This window comes from Oncorhynchus masou, chromosome 28, assembly GCF_036934945.1.
Source record: "Oncorhynchus masou masou isolate Uvic2021 chromosome 28, UVic_Omas_1.1, whole genome shotgun sequence".
NCBI classification, from domain to species: domain Eukaryota; kingdom Metazoa; phylum Chordata; class Actinopteri; order Salmoniformes; family Salmonidae; genus Oncorhynchus; species Oncorhynchus masou.
This window is the reverse complement of record NC_088239.1, coordinates 77307448-77334653: the sequence shown is the minus strand read 5'-3', so window position 1 is coordinate 77334653 and position 27206 is coordinate 77307448. Positions and strand designations below refer to the sequence as shown.

At 41.7% G+C, this 27206-nt stretch overlaps 2 protein-coding genes across 4 annotated transcripts in view; one reads left to right on the top strand and one right to left on the bottom strand.

Moving 5' to 3' along the window:
• Nucleotides 1-584: 584 nt before the first annotated feature.
• Nucleotides 585-20955, top strand: lmnb1 (lamin B1). 2 transcript variants are annotated; one of them, XM_064943426.1, is made up of 12 exons: nt 585-684; nt 981-1360; nt 11804-11960; nt 12767-12892; nt 14780-14950; nt 15437-15562; nt 15896-16116; nt 16535-16763; nt 17280-17384; nt 17672-17791; nt 18719-18823; nt 19089-20955. In XM_064943426.1, the coding sequence occupies exons 2-12, from the start codon at nt 996-998 to the stop codon at nt 19128-19130; spliced, it is 1767 nt and encodes a 588-aa protein (XP_064799498.1). In that variant the 5' UTR covers nt 585-684; nt 981-995; the 3' UTR covers nt 19131-20955. The 2 variants fall into 2 exon arrangements, with proteins under 2 accessions (XP_064799498.1, XP_064799497.1); XM_064943425.1 differs by having other exon boundaries at nt 678-764.
• A 789-nt stretch (nt 20956-21744) lies between these two features.
• The window catches only part of LOC135518330 (E3 ubiquitin-protein ligase MARCHF3-like), a 28938-nt gene continuing 23476 nt past the window's right edge, over nt 21745-27206 (bottom strand). For both annotated transcript variants that reach the window (XM_064943429.1, XM_064943428.1), the window contains 2 exons: nt 24681-24890; nt 21745-23348 (listed from right to left, as the gene is read on the bottom strand). In XM_064943429.1, coding sequence (XP_064799501.1) covers nt 23190-23348; nt 24681-24890 — 369 coding nt within the window. In that variant the 3' untranslated portion in view covers nt 21745-23189. The remainder of the gene's footprint in view (nt 23349-24680; nt 24891-27206) is intronic.

The window sequence follows — 27206 nt, the reverse complement described above, 5'->3', positions numbered from 1 at the left end:
CTCTTGTGGTAGCCTAGTGACAGGTGTGATGGGGGGCTTATATACTTTTACATAGGCCTACATGCCTTCACAGTTTACAACACTACACTGAGCTTACCAACTCTGTTAATTAAATATTTCAAATATTTCATATGAGGCAAGAGGTTATAGCTTAAATGGTCATCATCAAAACATACATTTTGTGTGTGTTATGCAGCCTACACTAAAAGTGTCACAATGGACTACAAATTAAATATTTAATAATATGGATATCTAATTAAACGCAAAGTAAATCCATAAAAATTAAATATTAGGCCATATATATATATATATATATATATATATATATATATATATATGTTTATATAAGAAACCTCTGTATTTTATACGACACACGCATAAATATATATATATACATATATGTTGCATAAAATACAGAGGTTACTCATACTGACCACGTGTGGTTGTTTTAGTGGTTATTTTGGCGCAACATTGGATACATTGTGGGAGGCAACCGTCCGCTTAGGGAGTACACGATGCGCAGCATGAAAACGCATTCCATCTATTTTGAATTTTGTCTCGAATGCTAAAGTTGAAAGGACATATTGCGTTGCATGTTACCATTGGTTGGTTGAGGTCACGTTAGTTTTACATATTCATGAGCGGCCATATTCGTCAAGCCTGCTTTCTTTTGGTTGAGACAAAGTAAGATACTTGCATGAGCTTTGCGGCTTTCTTATATTTCTAACCCCATTCCACCGCCTGCCTGCTTTATTTTGCCTTACGTGAGCTACTTTTGGTTTACTTCCTTCTGTTGTAAATTGATGTATTTTGTAACCTTTTTTGTTGTTGCTTAGGTTAGCGGATAAGCGACCTGTATTTCATGTCCTACAGCTTTGCCAAATTCAGTCTGCCGTGGTCATTTTCCCACCGTTTAAAATATATATTTTGACGTTTTTAAACCGTATTTAATTGAATGTATATTTCTCTATTTGATTCAGCATTTTTGCTTCATAATGGCAACCGCAACTTCAACTCCGGCCGGCCAAAGAATAAGCACCCGCTCGACCGCCGGTAGCACTCCATTGAGCCCCACGAGGATATCCAGGTTGCAGGAGAAAGAAGACCTCTGCAATTTGAACGACCGTCTAGCCATTTATATCGACAAAGTCCGGAGTCTAGAGTCCGAGAACAGCGTTCTTCACCTGCAGATTTCTGAGAAGGAAGATGTAAGAACCCGGGAGCTTACTGGTTTGAAATCACTGTATGAAACCGAGCTCGCTGACGCTCGAAGATCTCTCGATGACACCGCCAAAGAACGCGCGAGGTTGCAGATTGAATTGGGAAAGATCAAATCCGACCATGAGCAGTTATTGCAGAAGTAAGTAACTTATTTTATTTACGAGAACATTTGTTGAAATTAGGCCTATGTGAAAATTCCCCGATTTGTCGCCGAAGTGTTGCACATTTGAACACTTAAAACTGTGAATTGCAACATTGGAGCCAAGTGGTTGCAACATCAGACCGATAACCTCGGTAAAGTTGTTTCAAATGTATCCAATTTCTTTACTGTTCACGAATGGTCTACCCAAGAGAATGTGAACAAGTAGCCTACGTTGAAAACACACAGTTGGTTTGTTCCCTTTTATAACTGGTTTTAGTAGAACACTAATGTATACAAACAGTAACTTTTATTCGTTTTTCTTTTGTCAGTTTTGTTTTCCGTATAAATTCAAGCATGGGTGTTACTGTCTTTTCCAAGTGCCACACCTTTTTGATAGGAATTAAGGTAGGCGCCCCTCCCCCATCCTAACGGTTGAATGGATCTCATAGCGTCATTGTCTCAATCTTGAAATCTGAGCCATTCCAAGCGACCACTGCCCAGTCAAAATACAACTTGAGTGTATACAAACTCATTGTTTGTCATTTGTTTTTTTTTATCAAAAAGTAACATGATACAATATAAACTCCTTATACGACAGAATGTCTATAGTATCCTACTAAAGTGGACTTTAACTCCAAAATCTTGACTTTTCAAATCAAATTTTGTCACATGTGCTGACTACAACAGGTGTAGACCTTACAAGGACATGCTTACTTACAATCCCTTATCTCACTTGGCATTTGAGCCCTTGGTGCAGTAAATGCTTTTGGGCTTGGTCACTTCACTTTCTACTTTTCTCTCTACTAACTTCCTGCCTATAAAGTTGTGTAAGCTGTAAAAAATGCAGGGAATGTTGTGGTTCTCCCGAGGTGTAGATGGCCTAGAGCTATTTGAGTCAGGGAGAGGATTCAGAAGTAGTCATTCCCACAACAATTATTCATAGTCATCGAAGGAAGAGGGGAATAAAATGAGCCAATGATTATGATGAATGTTGTAGGAATTTACTACAGTACCACATACACTGTCCACTATCCTTATCCCCACCCTCTGGCTGCATGTAAATGCTGTAAGTCAATGGTAGGAGAGGCAGGTAGAAGTAATTTGACAAGTCTGAATGACTGTTTACGCTTGATTGCCACATACTTGTTTTGGTGTTTAGGGCTAACAAAGTAGCATGTACATGTGACTTTAAAATCAGTACGACAAATTTCTACCGGCTGGTTACAGTTAGTATATTAGAGGCTTTGGCTCATTTGGATAATATCCACACATTTACAATCCTTGAGTTTGCCTAAGAACAAAAACAACCAGTACATTCATATCAATTCAACGTATAGGGAAAATGCTGATTTCGCCCATCTCAGAGTTCACAGTAGACCCTTTCTGTGTTTGCAAACATTGTTGCATGAGGGCGGCAGATCAAGGAGGAGTTCTTAAAACACCAGCAAAATTAGCCTCTCTTTACATGTTGTTTATGAGTGCATTTCACACTACTTTTGGATTTTAATGCTGTACTGCTTAATGTTTTGTCATCGCAAATTATTATACTTAAAAAACACTTCAACCTGTAAAATAGCTCTGTCTAACTGTTGCTACAGACTATATAAATGAGCGTTAGCATTATAGCTAACAAATGCTGCATCCAAAATAGTTAATTTGCAAAGATCACAACCAAATATAATCTTAGTGACTGAAGCAAGAATCAAAACATCGTAAGTGTATGAGAATTGCAAAAAGTTATTTTTTAGAAGTAATAAAAATGTAAATCTAGGCTGTGTTGAATGGGAACAGATGGCGACAGTTATCTTACTGCCATCAAGAGTTTGCGCGCATATCTGCGTGACGTCAACTGGAAAGGGATCTATAATCCGCAAACCAATTCCTGACATGTCTTGCCTCCTTATTTCCTCTACTAATGCTTTATCCAATTATTTGCTCATTTGCATACTCTATTGCCAGATAAAAAAGGCTTGTTTTTCTGGGCAGAACTAGACTGGGGTCAGTTTGGAAGACTGACCAGATGGGCTATTTAAATATTCAGAAGTAATTAAGCTTTGTGTACTATTCCTGGTCATGTGATTATACAGTCACGTGGCAGGTTTTGTTAGCCTATAAGAGATCATTTGAACAGCAATAAAGTTCACACACATACTACTATTCCATATAGATTTCTATTGGGGAGTGTTAACACACGGTACTTCCTGATCAGCAGTCTATTGTTGACAACATGCATTTACAGTACACATGGTAATGTAGTTATCTCTAAGGATGCATATTGCACGTGTTCCATTTGAAAAATATGAACAATATTTAAGGGTCTCTACTTTCATTTTATGGACCATGTTCCAGTTTAGAACTTTAATACTTATATTGTACCTGTACCACACATGAATTTAAAATCAGCAAAAAAAGAAACATCTCTTATTTAGGACCCTGTCTTTCAAAGATAATTTGTAAAAATCCAAATTACTTGACAGATCTTCATTGTGAAGGGTTTAAACACTGTTTCCCATGCTTGTTCAATGAACCATAAACAATTAATGAACATGCACCTGTGAAACGGTCGTTAAGACACTAACAGCTCATAGATGGTAGGCAATTAAGGCCACAGTTATGAAAATGGAGGACACTAAAGAGGCCTTTCTACTGACTCTGAAAAACACCAAAAGAAAGATGCCCAGGGTCCCTGCTCATCTGCGTGAACGTGCCTTAGGCATGCTGCAAGGAGGCATGAGGACTGCAGATGTGGCCAGGGCAATGTCCGTTCTGTGAGACGCCTAAGACAGCGCTACAGGGAGACAGGATGGACAGCTGATCGTCCTCGCAGTGGCAGACCACGTGTAACAACACAGGATTGGTACATCCGAAGATTACATCCTGCACAGGATTGGTACATCCGAAGATTACACCTGCGGGACAGGTACAGGATGGCAACAACTGCCAGAGTTACACCAGGAACGCACAATCCCTCCATCAGTGCTCAGACTGTCCGCCATAGGCTGAGAGAGGCTGGGCTGAGAGCTTGTAGGCCTGTTGTAAGGCAGGACATCACCGGCAACAACGTCGCCTATGGGCACAATCCCACCGTCGCTGGACCGGATAGGACTGGCAAAAAAGTGCTCTTCACTGACGAGTCGCTGTTTTGTCTCACTTGGGGTGATGGTCGGATTCGCGTTTATCGTCAAAGGAATGAGCGTAACACCGAAGCCTGTACTCTTGAGCAGGGTCAATTTGGAGGTGGAGGGTCTGTCATGGTCTGGGGTGGTGTGTCACAGCATCATTGGACTGAGCTTGTCATTGCAGGAAATCTCAACTCTTGTGCGTTACAGGGAAGACCTCCTCCCTCATGTGGTACCCTTCCTGCAGGCTCATCCTGATGTGACCCTGCATGATTTCCTGCAAGTCGGGAATGTCAGAGTTCTGCCATGGCCAGTGAAGAGTCCGGATCTCAATCCCATTGAGCACGCCTGGGAACTGTTGGAATGGAGGGTGAGGGCTAGGGCCATCCATTCCCCCCAGAAATGTCTTGGATCTGCAGGTGCGTTGGTGGAAGATTGGGGTAACATCTCACAGCAAGGACGGGCAAATCTGTCCATGAGGAGGAGATGCACTGCAGCACTTAATGCAGCTGGTGGCCACACCAGATACTGACTTACTTTTTGGATTTTGAACCCCCTTTGTTCGGGACCCATTATTCCCTTTCTGTTAGTCACATGTCTGTGGAACTTGTTCAGTTTGTATTGGAGGTCGAACGATTAATCGGAATGACCGATTGAATTAGGGCCGATTTTTAAGATTTCATAACAATCGGAAATCAGTATTTTTGAGCACCAATTTGGACGATTTTATTTATTTTTAATTATAAATATTTATACACATTTTACGAGGCAAGTCAGTTAAGAACACATTTTTATTTTCAATGACTGCCTAGGAACGGTGGGTTAACTGAGTCGTTCAGGGGCAGAACGACAGATTTTCAACTTGTCAGCTCGGGGGATCCAATCTTGCAGCCTTACAGTTAACTAGTCTAACGCTATAACGACTTGCCTCTCTTGTTGCACTCCACAGGGAGACTGTTACGCGAATGCAGTAAGCCAAGGTAAGTTTAATGCTAGCTAGCAACTTATCTTAAAAACAATCAATCAATCATAATCACTAGTTAACTACACATGGTTGATATTACTAGATATTATCTAGCGTGTCCTGCGTTGCATATAATCTGACTGAGCATACAAGTGTCTGACTGAGTGGTGGTAGGCAGAAGCAGGCGCGTAAACATTCATTCAAACAGGACTTTCTTTGCGTTTTGCCAGCAGCTCTTCGTTGTGTGTCAAGCATCACGCTGTTTATGACTTCAAGCCTATCAACTCCCGAGATGAGGCTGGTGTAACCGAAGTGAAATGGCTAGCTAGTTAGTGTGCGCTAATAGCGTTTCAAACGTCACTCGCTCTGAGCCTTGGAGTGGTTGTTTCCCTTGCTCTGCATGGGTAACGCTGCTTCGAGGGTGGCTGTTGTTTTTCTTGTTCGAGCCCAGGGAGGAGCGAAGACAGGGACGGAAGCTACAATGTTACACTGACAATACTAAAGTGCCTATAAGAACATCCAATAGTCAAAGGTTCATGAAATACAAATGGTATAGAGTGAAATAGTCCTATAATAAGTACAACCTAAAACTTCTTACCTGGGAATATTGAAGACTCATGTTAAAAGGAACCACCAGCTTTCATATGTTCTGAACAAGGAACTGAAACGTTAGCTTTCTTACATGGCACTTTTACTTTCTTCTCCAACACTTTGTTTTTGCATTATTTAAACCAAATTGAACGTTTTATTTATTTAAGGCTAAATTTATTTTATTGATGTATTATATTAAGTTAAAATAAGTGTTCATTCAGTATTGTTGTAATTGTCATTATTACAACAACAACAAAAAATGTATCGGCTTTTTTGGTCCTCCAATAATCGGTATCGGAGTTGAAAAATCATAATCGGTCGACCTCTAGCTTTAACACCTGTGCTCCATAAAAATGGTGGTGGCCATATGTTGTAATTTTGTAGTCTAGACTAACGTTAGAACATTACTCGTTCCACTGTGAAGATTTTAATGCGTTATCGCTGAAGATGAAGTAGCAGGCAGTTGCACTGAAGTGTGTGCAAACACATGGTTTACTGGTTCCTCAGAACATCTGCCTAGTGGCTTTGCACAGCTATGCATATTTGCCCTCAAGACTTTGGGACGTAGCAATTTAAGAAATGCATTTCTACTTGTGATTCGCAAAGGGAACATTCCAGAACTACTCCTTTCTCACACAACCTGGAAATGTACCACATTTTCTACAGCCTATGATAATCATTTTATTTCTCCCTCTTGGCAAAGTATGGTGACAAACATGTGACATCTTTAATTGAACTTGGAAGTGTTGTTGGAAGCTTTTTTGATTGACTGAAGCATCAAGCAGACTCTACACCTGTTGGAAGATTACATTGAACAGATGCCCATTATTTGCCAGTAATCCTGCTGCAGCATGTGTGCCATTGACTCCAGTCTCCAACGGTCTCTTTCCAGCCCAGTACTCTCTAGATAACCTGAGCGTGGACTTGACCTACCCCTCTCATTTTATCTTAAGTTGACAAACTTCTATCAAATAGTCCACATCTTGGGGAAATCAAGCTAGACTAGTTGAAAGTTAACCTTGCTCGAAATAGTGTTTTACTAAACTTTTGGACGACCCTTACAAAAAGATTGCAGTATGCAGAAAGTACTGTCTAAAATATATTTTAATTTTGCAGTATAACTGAAGTTCAACTATAGCACAATGCAGTTATTCTGTCATTACCGTGTCCAAAATACCACAGTTAACTGCTGTGAAGTTTCAAAACTGCAATATTTTTTGGGTACTGTACTCATGTCGTAGTATGGAATGTTAATGGTGACATTTCTGTTCAGCCCAGTCAATGCATGCATGAAAGTCCTTTGATACTAGTCATATTTGACCAGTACTGAAACAGGGCCTGTCGGAAGTTTTGCTACTCTAATGAATTCTTCTCTCCAGTACTCTGGGTAGTTTCAGTGCATGGCATGGGTGGGTTAGAGGTTGTGTGCTGTGGTGGCAGGACATCTTGGATATAAAATGGCTTTTCAACCCTCTGCAAAGAGTGACATGGCAGCTGCAAGATGTCTGTGTTCGGTCCCCCTCATTGAACCAGTTGTTCAGCCCATTTCCTACAGAAAGTAGCCTTTTGTCCAGCTCTGCCAACCAAGCTGGCAGCTACTTTGCTTACATTTAAAACATTAGTGCTTGGCCACCTTGTGTACTTTTCAATATGTGTTGGGTTATGTCGGTGGAATACTGAACAAAAATATCAATACAACATGTAAAGTGTTGGTTTCATACGCTGAAATAAAAGAGCCCAGAAATGTTCCGAAAGCAGAAAAAGCTTATTTCTCTCAAATTGTGCGTACAAATTTGTTTAAATCCCTGTTTGTGAGCATTTATCCTTTTGCCAAGATAATCCATCCACCTGACAGGTGTTGCATATTAACACTGATTTAAACGGCATCATTACACAGGTGCACCTTGTGCTGAGGACAATAAAGCCCTGTTTCCACTTGCACTTAAAATTAGGGCCAAATCCGAGCTGGGTCGAGGGAAACCTGGGCCAGTGCAGCCCAGTTTCACGACTGGTGCCAACTCGATTTAGAATTGGGTCTGGTGACACCATTACTATGCAACCACCAAGCTGATCACTGCTGGATGCTGACACAACGTTTATATAGCTCGTCTGAGCTTGTTGCTGTTGGCTACCACATGGACAAGCCATACTGCAGTAGTCAGACATGACACAAATTACCACCATAGTTGGATCCTTCCTTAATTTTTGCACTACACAAACTTATGAGAAGTCAGCCCTCAAGTGCAATTTATGTTAGCTAACAAATCAGTTTAAACAGGCTAGCTAACGTGAGCTAACAGGAATTTTAATGAAAGCTTGCTGTCATTTGGTTTGCTTGGTTAGCTTGCTAGCTAATGCCATGGCAAACAAGGTAGAAATGAAGCTATGTTTAGCTAATGATGACGTCAGAGCGTCCAAACTGCTTCATAACCGCAGACCACGTGTAACCACACCTGCCCAGGACCTCCACATCCGGCTTCTTCACCTGTGGGATCGTCTGAGACCATCCACCCGGAAGGCTGACACAACTGGATTTGCACAACCAAAGAATTTCTTCACAAACTGTCTCAGGGAAGCTCGTTGTCTTGACCTGACTGCAGTTCAGCGTTGTAACTGACTTCAGTGGGAAAATGCTGACCTTTGGCCACTGGCATGCTGGAGAATCATGCACGTTGTGGATGAATCACAGTTTCAACTGTACAGGGCAGTTGGCATTGTGTGGTCGAGCGGTTTGCTCATGTCAACGTTGTGAACAGAGTGCCCTATGGTGGCGGTGGGGTTATGGTATGGACAGGCAGAAACTGTGGACCACAAACGCAATTGCGTTTTATCGATTAGCAATTTGAATGCACAGGGATACCGTGACAAGATCCTGAGGCCCATTGTTGTGCTATTCATTCACCGCCATCATCTCGTGTTTCAGCGTAATGCTCTGCCCCATGTTGCAAGGATCTGTACACAATTCTTGGAAGCTGAAAATGACCCAGTTCTTCCATGGCCTGTATATTCACCAGACATGCCACCCCTTGGGATGCTCTGTATCAGTGTGTACGACAGCGTGTTCCAGGTCCCGCCAATATACAGAATTCGCACAAGGAGTGGGAGAACATTACACAGGCTGCAATCAACAGCCTGATCAACTCTATGCAAAGATGTCGCGCTGCATGAGGCAAATGGTCCCACCAGATACTGACTGGTTTTCTGATCCACGCACCTACTTAAAAAAAAAATCTGATCAACAGATGCATATCCATAGATTAGGGCAGAATGGAATTATTTCAAGGGACTGATTTCCTTATTCAAATTCAATCAATTGTATTTATAAAGCCCTTGTTACATCAGCCGATGTCAAAGTGCTATACAGAAACCCAGCCTAAAACCCCAAACGGCAATCAATGCAGATTTGGAAGCATGGTGGCTAGGACTTGGCTTTTTCTTGTGTATTTTATTTTTGTAAAGCAAGATAGAAAATCACGCCCTAGCGCAGGTACTGGGAAAAACAATGAAGCAAGCACTCATTAACTATAGAATAAAGTAAGCCTGTCACTACGTGGTAACATGTTATTATTGGTCTTTGTCTGAAAGAAGCAGCTTTGTTCTTCTGTAATGCATTTCGTCTACCTAGAGAATTCTTCTGTAACATGAAAGCGTGTGTCGGATAAGACATTTTCCCCCCTGCATTCAGCTGTGTGTGAAATACCAGACATTCCCCCTGTATTCCACACAGTGTGCTCTACCTACGCATACCTCACGCCCCCAAGTCGAGTGTGAGACAGGAAATGCCAGCGCTCGGCAGGAATGCTTCCCTCCCACTGACGTATACACACCACGCCTCCCTTTAAAAAAAAAAATCTTAATTTCAAACACCCCTGGCATCCGCAAATCTTTACATTTACATTTAAGTCATTTAGCAGACGCTCTTATCCAGAGCGACTTACAAATTGGTGAATTCACCTTCTGACATCCAGTGGAACAGCCACTTTACAATAGTGCATCTAAATCATTTAGGGGGGGGGGGTGAGAAGGTGGGGTTTCAGGTGTCTCCGGAAGGTGGTGATTGACTCCGCTGTCCTGTGATGTTTGTAAAATCCTCAGTGGCTACTGGTGAAATAACTCCACACCCCTTTTTCCCTTGAACTCTACTGTTCCAGAAGCACCATTACATTGACCTTTAGACGTGTATTTACTGCATGTTTGAATCATCCTATGATCTTAGTCGGTACTAGGGTTAAATATTTTACAAATCTTCCATCCTGAGAGTAACTCACTTTTCTCCCGCGTTTTATTACATTTTTATTTGGCCTTTATTTAACTAGGCAAGTCAATTAAGAACAAATTATTTTTTACAAACCCAGACGACGCTGGGCCAATTGTGTGCCGCCCTATGGGACTCCCAATCATGGCCAGTTGTGATACAACCTGGATTCGAACCAGGGTGTCTGTAGTGACGGCTGTAGCGCTGCGATGCAGTGCCTTAGACCACTGGCCACTCGGGAGCCCCAACTCGGGTAACCCGGTATTTCCCGCCAAAAACCGGAACTGTCGTTCAAAAGCATTATTAAAGTACACTACATAAATTATGTGGACAAACCTTCAAATGTGTGTATTTGGCTATTTCAGCCACACTTGTTGCTGTCAGGTGTACAAAATTGAGCGCACAGCCATGCAATTTCCATAGAACATTGGCAGTAGAATGTCCCGTACTGAAGAGCTCAGTGACTTTCAATGTGTCACCGTCATAGGATGTCACCTTTCCAACAAGTCAGTCAAACCCTGAGCATTGATTCACCATGCAGAGGCCGTGGAGAAGTCAAATTTAGACATCACGTATCATTTAACAGTTCCATTTCACGCCATGCTGTTCATAGAAATAATTTCTTATAATTTACCGGTTTCTCAGTTATTTATCCCAGGAAAAGAGGAGTGGTTTTGGGCGGTAAATCTCGGTAACCTGGTTCCCGCCATTCAACCCCAGTCAGTACACAGCGTGAACTCCGCAGTATTGTGTATATGGAGGGCACCGCCCAGAGGACTGCTATGTTGGTCTCATCTGGAGCCTTCATACTTACCGGTCTAGATATGAGCCTCAACAAATAGCCAATAGAATAACCTCATTTTGTTTCCCTTTCTGCTACTCAGAGCAGTCAGTTGTGTGCACAGGAACTCCAGATTGAATGTGGAGTTTGATATTAATCTCAAACCAAATATGGCCGTCTGTTGCGTATGAATTTTTTGATGAAAAATAGCAGATTTTCTTTCAGTGAAATCATAGGATAGTTTATGCAATATGTTATGAGATGCTGTTTACGTTTGACTGTTTGTTTATATGTAGCCTGGGTAAACACGACTAAAATCTACGCTCATTATTACCATGGTCGGCTTTAACCTGACTAGTTTAAACGGTTAGTTCACCCAAATGTCCAATTTACTGTGACTTTATGGTTTGCCAGTGAGCAATCCTTAGATCCAATGGACTTTTGCAACCCTACTGTTTATGCTATTTCAATTGAAGACAACAGGCCTCGTGTCCTGGTATTTGAATACCAAGAGAAATGATGACATCACGACTCTCGCCATCCTAACTAACCACCTCTACAAGGCTATGGCATGCAACGTTGCTGATATGTTTCACGTGTTTTTACTCAAAGGCACCGTTGACTATATGACAATGGGGACTTCAGTAATTGGCGTTTTAAAACACACACACACACTACCTCCATGGCTGGGCCGTACTCAATGCTGCTGTGCCTCCACTTCTGCCTGCAGCTTTGCCAAGAAGGAGTCTGATGCGGCTGGGGCCCTGGCCCGGCTCAGGGACATGGAGACCCAGCTGAACTCAAAGGAAGCGGTGTTGGCCACCACACTGTCAGAGAAGAGGGCCCTGGAAGCCAGCCTGGCTGACCTGCAGGGAACTGTCCAGGAGGTAAATGATGATGATAACGATACTTTTAATTTGTAACAGGCTTTCCTCAAAGTGATGGCAGTATGGATCAATCAGACAAAGATAAGTTACTGTTTACGGTGTCTAACTTTTTTCCTATCGTCAAGATTGTAATTGGTCATGGCAGCTGTTAGTCAGCCTATTGAAATTGCCATGCATAAATTCAATCATCTTTATACAATTTGTTTTCAAAATTGACATTGAATAGTTCAATTGTTGCTTGAGTGAAACTTACTGTTGACGAAACCAACTATCGTGTATATATATATTTTTTTAATTTATTATTTATATATATATATATATATATATATCTCAGCATTTGTTGTAATGAATGCACCTGGAAGATGAGTTGAAACAGATCTCACAGCTGCTGAGCACATTTAGATAGACATTTGGATAGAGACCTTATCTGAGGAGATTTTGCATCACTAACCAGAAGGGGGCAATCTAACTCTCCTCCATCTTAATTACATTGTTAAAAGAGGCTATAGGAGGATGGCTCAGTGTAATGGCTGGAATGGAGTCAAACGCATGGAAACCAAGTTTTATTCCAGCCATGAGCCCATCCTTTTATAGCTCTTGCACACACGTACCCAGTCTTGTTCTTTCCTAAGCCTTATTCAGTATATCAGATTTTAACTTTGCGGAATTGGAGATCTTCTTTGCCATTTACAATCTGCAACATTTTGACAATTTAACTCAATTGTCTTTTCATAGTCCACAACTTCAAAAACATCCAGTAGATTAGAACTCATTCACGTATTAACCCTCTTGTTCTTCTCCTACAGTTGGATTCTGGCCTGATCTTTGCCAAGAAGCAGCTGGGAGAGGAGACTCTGCTTCGCATCGACCTGGAGAACCGTTACCAGAGCCTGTCTGAGGAGCTGGAATTCCGCAAGAACATGTTCGAGGAGGTCAGAGAATTGTCCAACACCTCCATTAGTTATAGCTATAGACATGCTCACCATTCATTTAGTTATAGCACAGCTGTCTTTTAGTGTGAATGTTTGGTGCAGCAAAGGCAAATCTCACAGTATACACAACAGCAGGTTGATGACGTGAACAGTTTTCAGTATAAAGACTGCTTAACCAGGGTAACTAAGGGAAAGAACACAGGAGTGATGGTACGCCTACGTAGATATTCCATTAAAAATCAGCTGTTTCGAGCTATAATAGTAATTTACAACATTGTCTATGGACAGATGAATCTAAGTTTTAGGTGTTTGGATCACAAAGAACATTTGTGAGACGCAGAAAAGATGCTGGAGGAGTGATTGATGCCGTCTGGTAAACATGGTGGAGGCAATGTGATGGTATGGGGGTGCAGGATAAAAGCAATCTTGAAGGAAGGCGATCACTCCATTTTACAACGCCATACCCTGTGGACGGCACTTAATTGGAGCCAATTTCCTCCTACAACAGGACAATGACCCAAAGCACAGCTCTAAGCTATGCAAGAACTATTTAGGGAAGAAGCAGTCAGCTGGTATTCTGTCTATATTGGAGTGGCCAGCACAGTCACCGCATCTCAACCCTATTGAGCTGTTGTGGGAGCAGCTTGACCGTATGGTACGTAAGAATTGCCCATCAAGCAAATCCAATTTGTGGGAGGTGCTTCAGGAAGCATGGGGTGAAATCTCTTCAGATTACCTCAACAAATTGACAACTAGAATGCCAAAGGTCTGCATGGCTGTAATTGCTGCAAATGGAGGATTCTTTGACTAAAGCAAAGTTTGAAGGACAATTATTTCAATTAAAAAACACAACCTTGTCAAAGTCTTGACTTTCCTATTCATTTTGCAACTAATTTCATCTCTGTTTTCATGGAAAACAAGTGACCCCCAAACTTTTGAACGGTAGTGTATCTTATGTGAATCAGGTATAGAAGTATAGTATACAGGGCTTGACAAAACTTGTCCTAGACAAGTAAAAATATATATAGACTGACAAGAAGAATATATATTTGAGTTGTCCAAATGTGATTTGGTTTACTTGTCCAATGTCAAACAATTACTCTGATCAGACATGGCTCTGTGTCCTCTGGACGCAACAATTGAGTATGTGATGTTGTGTACGGCACGATGTAATGGTAAAACAAGCCGCCCCACACATGTGGTCAGTCTCAACATGCCTGTAGTGTTATATTGCTAAGCAGACCTTCAGAGTGCCATATGGTCATACACCTTTCCCTGAATGTGTGTACTACCTTGAACCAGAGCAATGTATTTAGAGTTGGGCTAACTTTTAGAATATGGTTCTAATTATAGATATTGTTACAAACATAATGATTGTGAAAAGGAGATCCTGAACATGGCTGTGTTTGTTGGCACATTCCTTGGGCTGCTCCTTTATTTTAACTAGGCAAGTCAGTTAAGAACAAATTCTTACTTACAATGACTGCCCACCGCGGCCAAACCCTCCCCTAACCCGAACGACGCTGGGCCAATTGTGCGCCGCCCTATGGAACTCCTGATCACGGCCGGTTGTGATACCGCCTGGGATCGAACCTGGGTATGTAGTGACGCCTCAAGCACTGATGGTGCCTTAGAGCGCTGCGCCATTCAGGTTCCCTTTGGATAGTTCCTTGTTGCTTCCTCTGAGATGCAGAGGCTGAGATCTAAAAAGTGTTGTCTTCTCCCTTTCATGAAGGTGAGTTTGTTAGGTACCGTTCAGGCAACCCTAGCTCATTTTAAAGTCTTATGTCTTCGTCTGAGACTGTTTTTAGTGTATGGGCTCTTCTGTCCCAATTCCCCTACTGAATAGTACTTCCTTTAAAAAGGGTCTCTCCTTCTGTGTTGTAGGAGATCAAGGAGACAAGGAGTAGACACGAGACTCGTCTGGTGGAGGTGGACTCTGGCCGGGCTGTGGAGTACGAGTTCAAGCTGGCCCAGGCCCTGACTGAGATGAGGGGGCAGCACGACGAGCAGGTCAAACTGTACAAGGACGAGATGGAGAACACTTACGTGGCCAAGGTGAGACAGAAAACACACTCCTACCTGTTAACTTGTGGCCTAGGTGCAAGGCAGAAACACAACATCCAAGATCCTTGATGCAGAATGGAGGGCCCATTATTGTTTGGTCATATACCAAGGCTTTTAGGAGATTCTGTTCCTGACTTGCTGTGGTATTGACCATAAAGTTAACCTCATTTCAGTGGGTCTCGCCATGCTGGGGTGACCCATTGGGAACAGTGCATGTAAATCTGTGTCAAACTTACTAGTTGTTGGATACCAGTAAAGTCACGTCATCAAGCGCAGCGTTACACAGCAAATCTAAAAAGACCAATTTCTGGTGTTGCACTTCCTCTCTGGCTGGTCAGGAAGCCCTCTCTGTGACGTTCACTTCCTCTTTGTGAGGCGTTGCACTATCCATCCTTCCGTATGTGTGAAATTAACATTGTTTGTACCCACACAACCCATTTTAACTCTGCTCTGTCCTCCTGTGTACCCCGGGGGCAGCTGGAGAACGTGCGCCTGTCATCGGAGATGAACAGCTCGTCGGCCAGCATGGCCCGTGAGGAGCTCCGGGAGTCGTGCCTGCGTGTGGAGAGCCTAGCCTCCCAGCTGGCCAGCATGCAGAAAGAGGTGAGACCTCATTTAATAAAATGTATTGGAAAGGTGTTTTTACATGATTTGAGGTGACGGTTGTACCATTATTACGATCTACTGACAATGGTTACGATGCTATCCAGTTACTTTTTAAAGAGGTTGATGGTTTGGACTACACATTTAGACTAGAGCCTGATACATAAACTAGCCAGAATGCAAAAAGGGATGAGAGATGATATGGAGGATACAGGAGTAATGTTACACAGGAATAACAATGTTGAGGTGAAATGAGGTACTACCTGAACACATAATTTGTCTAACTTGTGTGTCCCACTGAACACAACCCTAACCTGTAAAATATCTCTCTAGACCCGTGGATGGCAGGACCGGATCCACGAGCTGGAGTCAGCCCTGGCCCAGGAGAGGGACACCAGTCGCAGGATGCTGGGGGAGAAGGAGCGGGAGATTGCGGAGATCCGGGCCAAAATGCAGATGCAACTGGATGAGTACGAGCAGCTGCTGGATGTCAAATTGGCCTTGGACATGGAGATCAATGCCTACAGGAAGCTACTGGAGGGAGAGGAGGAGAGGTGAGGGTGAAGAGAGACGCATACAGAGATCAATGCCTACAGGAAACTACTGGAGGGAGGAGAGGAGAGTGACTCATGCAACAGTCACACTTATGCACACAAAATTCTGCATGAATGCGGATGTAAAAATTGACTTTTGGGTGAGCACACTTTAGGATGGGGGGGGGGGGAAACCAACACACAATTCAGATACAATCAGTGTCATCTTCTCTTTGGAGTGGAGCGCTTCAATGTTTGGCTCCTCTCTCCTGTTCTGGGTCAGGTCCCAGGCTGATCTGGTGTTCCAACTGGCCAGACATGTACACATCGATGTAGATTCTTCATGCAGGAGAAATGTTAACTTCCCAGCTTGTCGTTGAGCTGTTACTGAGAATATAATGGTGTTAATTTGATAAATCTTTCTCTCTCCCTTCACTAGACTGAAGCTGTCCCCCAGCCCGTCGTCCCGTGTCACCGTCTCCCGTGCTCAGTCCAGCTCTCGCAGCGTGCGTACCGCCCGGGGAAAGAGAAAGCGTGTGGATGTGGAAGAGCAGGAGGCCAGCAGCTCCGTCTCCATCGCCCACTCCGCCTCCACCACCGGCCCAGTGTGCATTGATGAGCTCGACACTGACGGGAAGTTCATCCGCCTGCACAACACCACCAATGAGGTGAGGGTGGCAGATGAGTGGGACGCGTACTGTGCTATCTCATGTTCTCGCGTACATTTGAATGTTTGCATTTGTTCTCAAACATTAGTGTGCGCTCACACGTGTTTGCTTTTGTTTGACAGCAGAACTTCACCGGTAATGTAACTTTTTAACTAGGCGAGTCAAATTGTTATTTAATAATGAAGGCTGTGTTCCAGATTGTCTATAAACCATTTGTGCGTCCGTTTGCCTATAAACCACCTTAAAATTAAGAGAACCAGTATGTATTTTTCAATTTTATTTTGAATTATATTTTCTGAAACATAATTTACTTCCACTGCAATTGCCCCAACCCTGACTGCAAATACTACAGCTTAAACCACAGCCTGTGATATTATCACTTAAACTATACACACAAAGTTAATCAAACTCGTGGCCAGGGCTCCCTTGAAAAAGAGATTCATGTCAGTGGTACAGTAAATAAAGGGTACATATAGTTATTATAATGAACTTGTATTTCCTTGTCCTCTTCCCCAGAACCAGGCCATGGTGGGCTATGAGCTGACCAGGACCATCGGAGAAGTTTCTGCCACCTACAAGTTTACTCCCAAATATGTCTTGAAGGCAGGCCAGAAAGTCACGGTAAGACTGCATTTTCTGCTAGTTAATACACAGGAAAGTAGATATTAATTATGTTGCTTCACTGTGGTATAACACTGTAGAGCGGAGTTAGATTTATCAATGGTGAGGAGGAACAACAAGCAGATATTTGATGTTTGTATGGGCAGATTTCCTGGACATGGATTAAACCTAGCCCTGGACTAAAGAGCACTTTCTATGGAGAATATCCATTTTAGAATTGTAGCCTATTAAGTTACTTTACATCACATTCCCATAACCTTGAAACCTGTGTTTTCTCTCTGTCCCAGGTGTGGGCATCCAATGCGGGTGTGGCCTCCAACCCCCCCACAGACTTGGTGTGGAAGAGCCAGGCGTCCTGGGGAACAGGGGAAGATGTCCAGGTGCTGCTGCTCAACCCTCAGGGAGAAGTACAGAACCTTTAATCCACTTTATGTAGCATTTATACAAGTCTTATAAAGGACTTATGGAGGGCTGAGTTGTTAAGTTGTCTCTAACTTCTTGACGCTACCCATCCCGGGATAATTGTTATCAACAACCGCTGAATTTCATAGCGCCATATTCAAATAATATTACTACAAATATTTATATTCATATAATCAATATAGCAAAAAACACCGTTTAGCCTTTTGTTAATCCACCCGTCGTGTCAGATTTAGAAAATATGCTTTACAGTGAAAGCAATCCAAGCGTTTGTAAGTTTATCGATCGCCCGACAAAACATTATGTACACCTAGCATCAAGTAGCTTGGTCACGAATCAGAAAAGCAATCAAAGGAATCATTTACCTTTGATCTTCGGATGTTTTCACTCACGAGACTCCCAGTTACACAATAAATGTTCCTTTTGTGTATTCTATCCTAATCTGTCAATTATATGCATATTCTAGCATCTGGTCCTGAGAAATAGGCCGTTTACTTTGGGAACGTTATTTTTCCAAACATAAAAATAGTGCCCCCTAGCTTCAAGAGGATATTATTAAAGTGGGCCCCATATGATATTTCTGTCTTTGGCCCCGTCTATAAACAACCCCTCGTCTGCTGTAATCGTTTCACCAGCAGGTGGTGCCCTGTTCCACCTTTTACTGCTGCTGTCAGAGCAGTATTCTAATCAGCTTTCCTTAGTCCCCTGGATCCAATGTTATAGAGCGTAACGCACCTACGTTCCCCTACGTAGGGTGGTGTTCCATAGGGCGCACTAGATTTTTAATTTTTTTTTTTTTTAATTTACGGAATCAAATATTTCTTGCTGGACAAGTTCCTGTCGTCCCTCGTTTCAGTTAATTTTCTTCTGTTCGGTGCCTAATGAACACAACCCTGGTTTCTGCTTGTTTCCAGGAGGTGGCCAGGAGGAGCACCTCGTACAAGACAGCCATGGAGGAAGATGATGATGAGGATGACGAGGGAGTGGAGGTCATTGAGGAAGATCTCTTCCACCAGCAGGTAAATGGACTTTATGGATAACCATAGCTATTTTCAGCAATTAAATATTTATTTGGATTAGAATTGAGCAATTATGGACTGAAAGAAAATCACTGCGAGGAGAAAGCCCATGCAACACTGTCTTGCAAAAATCACCATGTTTGATAGTTGTTTTAGACTGACCGAGAATATACTGTGGTATTGGCATCCAACGTTTTTCAACAAAATATTTTTTTGTTGATATTGTGTAGATCGACTGAAATGTGGTTGTTTTGTGGCTTTCCAGGGAGACCCACGTGCCACCAAGAGGGGTTGCTCCATAATGTGATCTTACCAGTACACCCCCACCCCTTCACACCCCCTCTCTCAACCAGTCTCAGCTGCCAACCGAACTACCACAGAACTATTTTGTATCTTTTTAGTGTATTATAAGAACCGTGTGAATTTCTATTCTGCTCTTTTTAGTTTGAAATTCCTCATATCTCAAGATTGTAAAACTGTTTTCTTCCCTACATTATTTTTTTATGTGTAATCTTAAAATGAACCATCACTACTTGCATTTTTCTGAACCAAATAATGTCTTCTAGTCCCAGTAGTTTCTTTTGTAGAGTATTACTTTGGACAGCTCTGTGCAGGAGAGGCAGCTTGCAGAATGAATCTGTACCTCGTGGTGCTGTGACTTTGTTTTGTTTTTACATCTGATTTTCGATAAATATAACATTTTAACGGCCTCTTTTATAGAAGGTAATTTTATTAGTGTTTTTTTTCTCTCGCTCAGACACTAGTTAGACAGCCAGGTTGTTGCATACTTCAGAATGTAGTTAATGTTTATGTGAAACTAGAAAGAATAAAACTTTCCAATTTGAAAGAAGCACGCAGCTTTTCGAAATGGTCCTCCATTCGTGTACTTATGGATGACCGCTTTTGGTATTGCAGGTATTGGCAAAGTTTGTCTGAACGTTACACACTACACCACAAGGTGTCAGTGTTCCATTAGCTAAGTTTCCATCCAATAGTTGAGATTTTCACATGAATATTCTGAAGACAACATAGAAAAAATGTGGCAATTTTCCCACCAGGCGTGTTTCCATCAAACTGACTTGCTGTGGATAAAAGGCTGTGCATGACGATGTAGTTTCCTGTATCGAACAAAAAAAAAACATTTGTTTCCATAGCATTCAACTCTAAAGATTGTTTTATTTCCTTGGTAGTCGGCTACATCACGTGACTCCCAAGTTTACTGCAACATGATGGTTTTTATACAAATATTTGCTGATAAAAGCATTTCAACTGCAATTAGCACAAATTCACTGACAAAATATCTCACCTTGCCTGGTTTATTTTGTTGTCGACATTGGGACGTTTTTACTGACACATTTACTGTCGTAACTTTATCATCCGGTCATTCATCTGCATGGAAAGGTTGGATGGAAACCTGGTTACTGAGAAGAATCTCCTGTCTGCTATATTCTTCATATATTTGACTCGATATTCTACAGCCAAGACTGTTTTACAAGACAATGCTGTATACTACCAGTTGACTCTGTGGGAAAATTGTTTTCATTTTATTTAATTGTATCACATCAGCTTTGATGCAGAAATAGCAAACTCGAGCCTGCTGTCTTGGTCAGATTTTCTTCCAGGAGCCCCTTCAAAAAATAAACCACTAATTGCTGGATCCATGTCTGGTACAGGTTTAATGTCCATATAATAGCTTGGCTTTAGCTTAACGTGTCAAGGGTTAGTATTTTCTGTATTAACAAACTCAGCCAGCAGCCAAGTAATAGTTAAAGATGGCTGTTTTGGCATTATTCCTCAAACCAATGGGTCTGTGATCATGATTGTACTCTGATAAATCTTCAATTGACATTTGTTAATTTTGAATTTAGCATGACTGTATATACTCATGTTAACTTATGAATCTGAATGCAAAAATGCGTTTTTATGCTGTACTAGACATACCTTTTCAGAAACTCATATTCCCTTGCCAATATTTCTTAAGTCATTTGGGCGGTCGGTCATATGCATACATTTAAAATTTTAGCGGACCGATTTTTATTTGCGCCATCAGATTTGTGGTCATATGCATGCGTTGTTTGACTTTCTGTAACCTTCACATTTAATGAAAAAAATAAACTATTGATTTTGTTGTATTTCCATTAGACAGGAATATTGTATAACTTAAAAAAAATCTTTGCCCATATTCGAAGCGTATCATATAGGATTACATGTTTAATCAGTCATCTTGATCCTACATCGGCACTCCTCCTTTTGAGATGCTTTGTGAATAAAGGGGCCCTGATCTGTTTGATGGTTATTCTGAAGCAATTGGGTCATGGCTAGAAGGATTCTGCTTTTGTCAAATTCCTAAGTCCTATTTGACTTTTCGTAGCAGGTTACAACATACGCAGCAAGTTAGGATGATTTAATGTAGCGGGTTAGGAGAAGGGTTAGCGTTGGCTCAAATGCAAACAAACATTTGTCAAGCTGGATCTCATCTAGCCAAGACCAAGCAACTGGGGTGCATTTAACTAGGATGCAAACGGTAGACATGGAGGGATCAAACAGAACTTATCCAATCAAACTCGTTTTTGTTCCAAAACATTGTCAGTTGCAAAATGTTTTTCTAGATTGTGCACTGATGAATACACCCCTATCTAGTTTATCTAGCCTTCCTGTTATTCAAAGGCAGTCTTTTTTGACTCAATGTAATCTTATTTCTCTTGAATAGAGAACAGTATCCTATCCTTTTCTATGGCTTGGTACTTAATTGTATTCATTTAATGCTTTATGAAAGTCAAGTAATACTCCTTGCATGTTCAAATCGGAGTATGCGTTAAGGTTACCAATCTGACACTATCTGGAAGGATGGTTATGTGAGCTGGTTCAGTTAATCACTTCTACTTTAATGGAAATGTAACATTTAGAACAGCTCCGGAGTCTTTAAGTTCATATTTTTATTGGAAACCGCTGATAAGAGAGAATACATTTGATCAAACTGCCACACCGACACACACAAACATAACGGAAGTTTATTCCACTTCACCAACAAGCTCAAAGTGAAGCCTGAAATTTAATCAAATGAAGATGCTGAAGAGTTAAATAAGTGCACCAGGTACTCAGATTTAAAAAAAAAACAAAAAAACAATACTTTGATAGGTTAATGCATCTGGTATAACAAGTTCTCTAGACAGAAAATCTAAGTGTTTTTGGCCCTTCTGATCAACCTGAATAGTCTTGGCTAGGCTATACAACCATTTCTAGGAAGAGAACTATCACAGAATACTTTACAAGGCAGCGACTACAAAATCCTTGAACAAAAGAACATTAACACAATGACACATGACCACTCGTGAGTCAAAGATGGGATGTATAACAAACACAGCTATTTGTAAGTGAAGTGAATGACTGAAACTAACATATACCACAGTCAACCAGTTCTCAACTGAGACCAATATTGTATTTTCACACACAACTACTTTGTAGCCAAAATATAAATTAATTCAAAATGTCCCTTTTGTGTTAAGGTCAACCTCAATGTACTTCAACTATTAATGTTGTTCTTATCTAAGGGGAGGACTTGCAAAGAAAGACTGAGCAGCTAGTATAGGCCTACATCAACCTATGCCCTGTTTAACACTCCACAAAGCCTGTCTTAAGTTGGAACGTGCACACCGTAGTGAAACGGGCACACCGTAGTGAAACGTTTTAAATACTTTTGAAATAGAATGAAAAATGAGTGTAGTCCCCCACTGTTTCAGTAAGTTATCTGGTGCATAATGAACATGACCTTGGTTTGAGGCACAGATACCCATACATTTAAAGGTAAGAGTTTAATACTATGTAAAATACTGAAGTAGTTGAAGTATTTATTTACACTCTGAGCTTTGATTTGTTGATTGGTAGAATGTGACTAATATAGTAATACTATACACAGGTTTATGTTGGTATGTTATATGAACCAGACAATGGTGACTCCTGTGAAGTGCAGAAAACAACAATCACAGCATATGGTCACAGTGGCAAACTTTTCCTGGCTGTCCTTCAGTCCAAATGCTTTATGACCAACTACGCACTCCACCACTTCTATATCAACAAATGTACCTGTCCATCCCTGTATGACATATTGGTGGCAGTGGTGGGATGTTATGCTGCATTTTGAGTCCAAAATGGATGCTTCACCGTAGAGAAGGTCTCTGTTGTACAGTAACTCCACCGCCTTAGTAAATGTGTGTTTAAACCATTCCTAGGTGCCCATTAATGACATGTGGGCAATTCAAAGTTCAGCACTGGAGGGCATCAGAAGCAAATACTGTTCTGGTGCCTATGGAACTATCCCCATTCTTCCTCAGTGTTTCTCTTTCATGGCTTTTGAAGAAAGGGCTGCTCAGACAATAGTCTCTTTGGATGGCCATTTTTCACGAGATGGGCCTCGTGAAGAGGGCGGAGCAGACGGTTCACCATGTGACCTGGGGAGGAGAAGCACCACCCTCTGATTGGTCTGCCGCCATTCGTTGTACAGTCGACAGTGATACCTGAGCGACACCTGTGGTAGAGAGAGGCAAATTCAGGTTTAAATACTGTATATACTGTGCCCATTACTGTAATGCATTATGCAAGCCCAAACAAGTGGAAGAGGAAGCTGTTGGGGCGGCAGATAGCCTACTGGTTAGTGTGTTGGGCCAGTAACCGAAAGGTTGTTGAATCTAATCCCTGAGCTGACAAGGAAAAAATCTGTCATTCTACCCCTGAACAAGGCAGTTAACCTACTGTTCCCTGGTAGGCTGTCATTGTAAATAAGAATTTGTTCTTAACTGACTTGACTAGTTAAATAATGGTTAAATGTTTCAAAACTTTTTTTTATTTTTTAAAGCCCCTAGACCAAAGATGGACAGCTGGCAGGCTGCATGTGTAACGGATGTGAAATGGCTACCTAGTTAGCGGTGTCCGCGCAAAATAGCGTTTCAATCGGTGACGTCACTTGCTCTGAGACCTTGAAGTAGTAGTTCCCCTTGCTCTGCAAGGGCCGCGGCTTTTGTGGGGCGATGGGTAACGATGCTTCGTGGGTGTCAGTTGTTGATGTGTGCAGTTGTTGATGGGCGAGGGGACGGTCTAAAGTTATACTGTTACACATGCGACCGCCCCTTTTGAAGGCCCTCTGATCAATCCATTTAAAAAAAACGCAGTCTCAATTTACCAAGTTAGAATAGTACAATACACAAGGTGAAATTTGGTTGTGCGTCAGCAGTTTATTTTATGTCAGTCACTGATAGTCACTCAATTAACCAATGTCAGCTAACTTTCAGATTGGTAAATTAGTCTAGCAGCCAGCTATCTGGGGTACGAAGACCCGCAAACAACTGCAGCCCCTCATGATGAGTTCAGATTTTTTGTGATCCTCACCCCCATCCCTGCAGTTGCCCATCCCTGCACTAGAAACTGGTCTGACGTTGGTTTTGTGTTGAGTAATGTCTAGAATTGGGACAAGGTAAGCTGATCCCAGATCTGTGCATAACGGCATCTTTTACCATGAGCAAACCAAGTAGCTGACTAAAAGTGCTAAATTCCCAGGGTTGCATTCCTATTTCCTGCATAGCACCCTGAAAAGAGGATCCTACAGTATACACAATAGGAATGGAGGATCCAGAGAGTCAACTAATGTTTATACTTGTTAGATTGGTTTTTTTACCAGTCAAATGGCTTGTATGTGACTCCTTATGAGGCATTTGTGAATAATGCGATGTATCTGTGCAAGGGTTTTGCATCACAGACACATCCAAGGGAAAACAGGAACGAATTTACGCAAAATGCACAAGAAACACCCAAAATCAGTCTGACCTCTGCTGAGATGTACTGGCTGTCACCCTCCACCACTCACCAGGGTCCAGAAGAGGTAGATGGTGAAGAGGGCCACGGTGAGGGCGATGAGGCCCACCGCCTCCAGGCGGCTGGAAAAGTGCAGGTGGTCCACGGCCCCCCGCAGACACAGCCACCCGGAGATTGTGGCCAGAGGCGTGATGAGCAGGAAGCACACCATGTCGCCGAACAGCGTCCGTTTTTCCTGGCGCAGGCCCGGGTTACGCACCCACTAGAGACGGAGAGAGGAAAGAAAATGTCACGTTTGTTGACAACCGAAACATCAATCAATGGGCGAGTCAATGCCACATTTTCATTTGTGCCGAAATCAAAATTAAATAAAGTTCAACAGGCTATGTGAAATAAGCTTGTTGAAGTCTTTATAGACGGGTTGGCTGACAACGTCATGAAAATGATGCGCGTGCATCGACACTAAATGTGTAACGTGATAGGTATTTTAACAATGTTATTTTTTAACACACCAAAAAAGCATTTGATTGATTGATCAATAAAATATTTTGTCACTTGTCTTTCTCAAATGAAGGGGGTGATGACGCAATCTTTGCGAGAGGGAGGGAATCTGATTTCATTGTTCCTCAGCTCGCGACTCAACACTTAATTCAGGATAAATGGAGTTAGCCTACCCAGGAGGATTCATTGCCATAGAAATGTACCTGGCTAAAATATGAGCCACTTTCTTGGTATTGGTTATCCCGAGTTGAACTCAATTGACCAAGTTACCTCGCTAATTCCTCAAACCAGGTATGTACTGTAGTATAGGGCTCTGGTAACCACCCTTGGGTTCTCGAGGTTTTGTGACAGTAAATTCTATATTTGCTCAGCTAACACCAGTATATTGTTTTATGGTCTTCCAGCTAACAGGAACAGTGTATTGCTAGAAGAAAATTGCTAACTGAGTTTTATAGCAATATGTTGAGATAGGAGAGTGTAACTGGATTTACTCTAAAACGGGATGCCAGTCAGGTCTTCGGGGACTGGGCTAGGTTGGGCTAGAGCCAACCAAATGATGCCTTGCTGATTTAGCTATGCCATTTTCTCCCTCATACAACCTCTATTCCAAAGCAACATGCGCTTTGCTTTGATAGACAGCTAGCTTGGATTGCCAACTACCCAAAAATATATTTGGTTTCAGTATATTAAAGATGCACGCCAGGATCTTAAGCACAACAAATTGGTAACATATAGTTCAACATTTGTTTGATTTTCGGGGCGTAACATATCATACGAAATAGACAACATATTGCACAATTTGATTGATGACATAGTACACAAAAACCAGGGAACACTTTTGGCTCGTGAGCGTCATTTTCAAAACTACTGGATGAAATTATACAAAAGTTCCAGAGTTCATCTTTAAATAAAGCCCATTCTTCAAATATTTGGAAAGTAGACTTCTCCTGAACATAACGAGAAATTCAATCGCAAACCAACCCACAATGTCTGTGGTTTGTCAATATTAAAAGTCTATGGCTCCACGAATATAAAATAAAAATCCTGGTGCATCCTCAAAACCTCATGGAACAAAGCTCTCTTTATGATCCAGACGATGAGGCACGATATATAGATGATATTATATTCATGAGGAATCAGACCTGGGTTCAAATACGATTTTAAATTGTTTCAGTTACTTCAGCTGTGCTTGATTGAGCTCACCTAGCACAGTGGAACCAATAGATAGAACTGTCCCAAAATCGCAAATCCCACCAATTCGGCACACCATACAGGTTTAAGAAAACGATCAAAGTATTTGAACGTTTTGGAATAGTTGTTGAACCCAGGTCTGATGAGAAATGCTACCATGGTATGCATGGTACGGATGTAATTGCCACCAAACAACCACTTTGCACCACCGCTATCCAATTATATATTATATATGGAGGCAGTGTCCTGATGCAGAAAGTATGGAGGAGATGCTAGGGGGTAATAACATGTTAGCTAGAGATTATTGTGGAGAGAGGACACTAACACACACACATTATTATTATTGTGGTCGAATTAATTCCACTAAAATATGGGGTGAAATCTTCTCCAAATAAAAGGGGAAATGAGGGGTAAAGAAATTCATAAATACAACCGATATTAGCAGTGAGCTTACTTATTACCACGAGAACCAAAACTCATTTGGAGTTGATTTATTCATTCACTTGCAGTATTAATTTACAGAGGACAGATGACAAGGTGTTTTTGCTATGTGTTGACAATTATTTTGCGATTTAAGAGCTTTTGGGAAACTCACCCCTGAAAGACTTTTAACTGTTACATTGCTAATAAGACACACAGTAACATCAGTGTGATGATATAACCCACAGTAACATGGAGGATTGGTTGACAACTAGTGTACCTGCTGAGAATGTAGAGGAAGTGGGGTGTGTGAAGTGTCATGGAATGTTTACCAGAAGCCCAAAGTGTCTTCAACCCCCTTCACTTCATATTCCATCTGTGCATATAGACCAAACTTCACACCACAGCATATAACTATAAATGACAAATTTACTAGACTGTGTTCTTCCTAAAAGATAGCAAGAGC

Bases quoted from the DNA above. Each gene is read 5' to 3' on its own strand.
- lmnb1 (XM_064943426.1), top strand. From the start codon at position 996: ATGGCAACCGCAACTTCAACTCCGGCCGGCCAAAGAATAAGCACCCGC. The intron at 14,951-15,436 runs GTGAGACAGAAA...CCCCGGGGGCAG, and splicing joins AGAACACTTACGTGGCCAAG to CTGGAGAACGTGCGCCTGTC. The intron at 16,117-16,534 runs GTGAGGGTGAAG...TCCCTTCACTAG, and splicing joins CTGGAGGGAGAGGAGGAGAG to ACTGAAGCTGTCCCCCAGCC.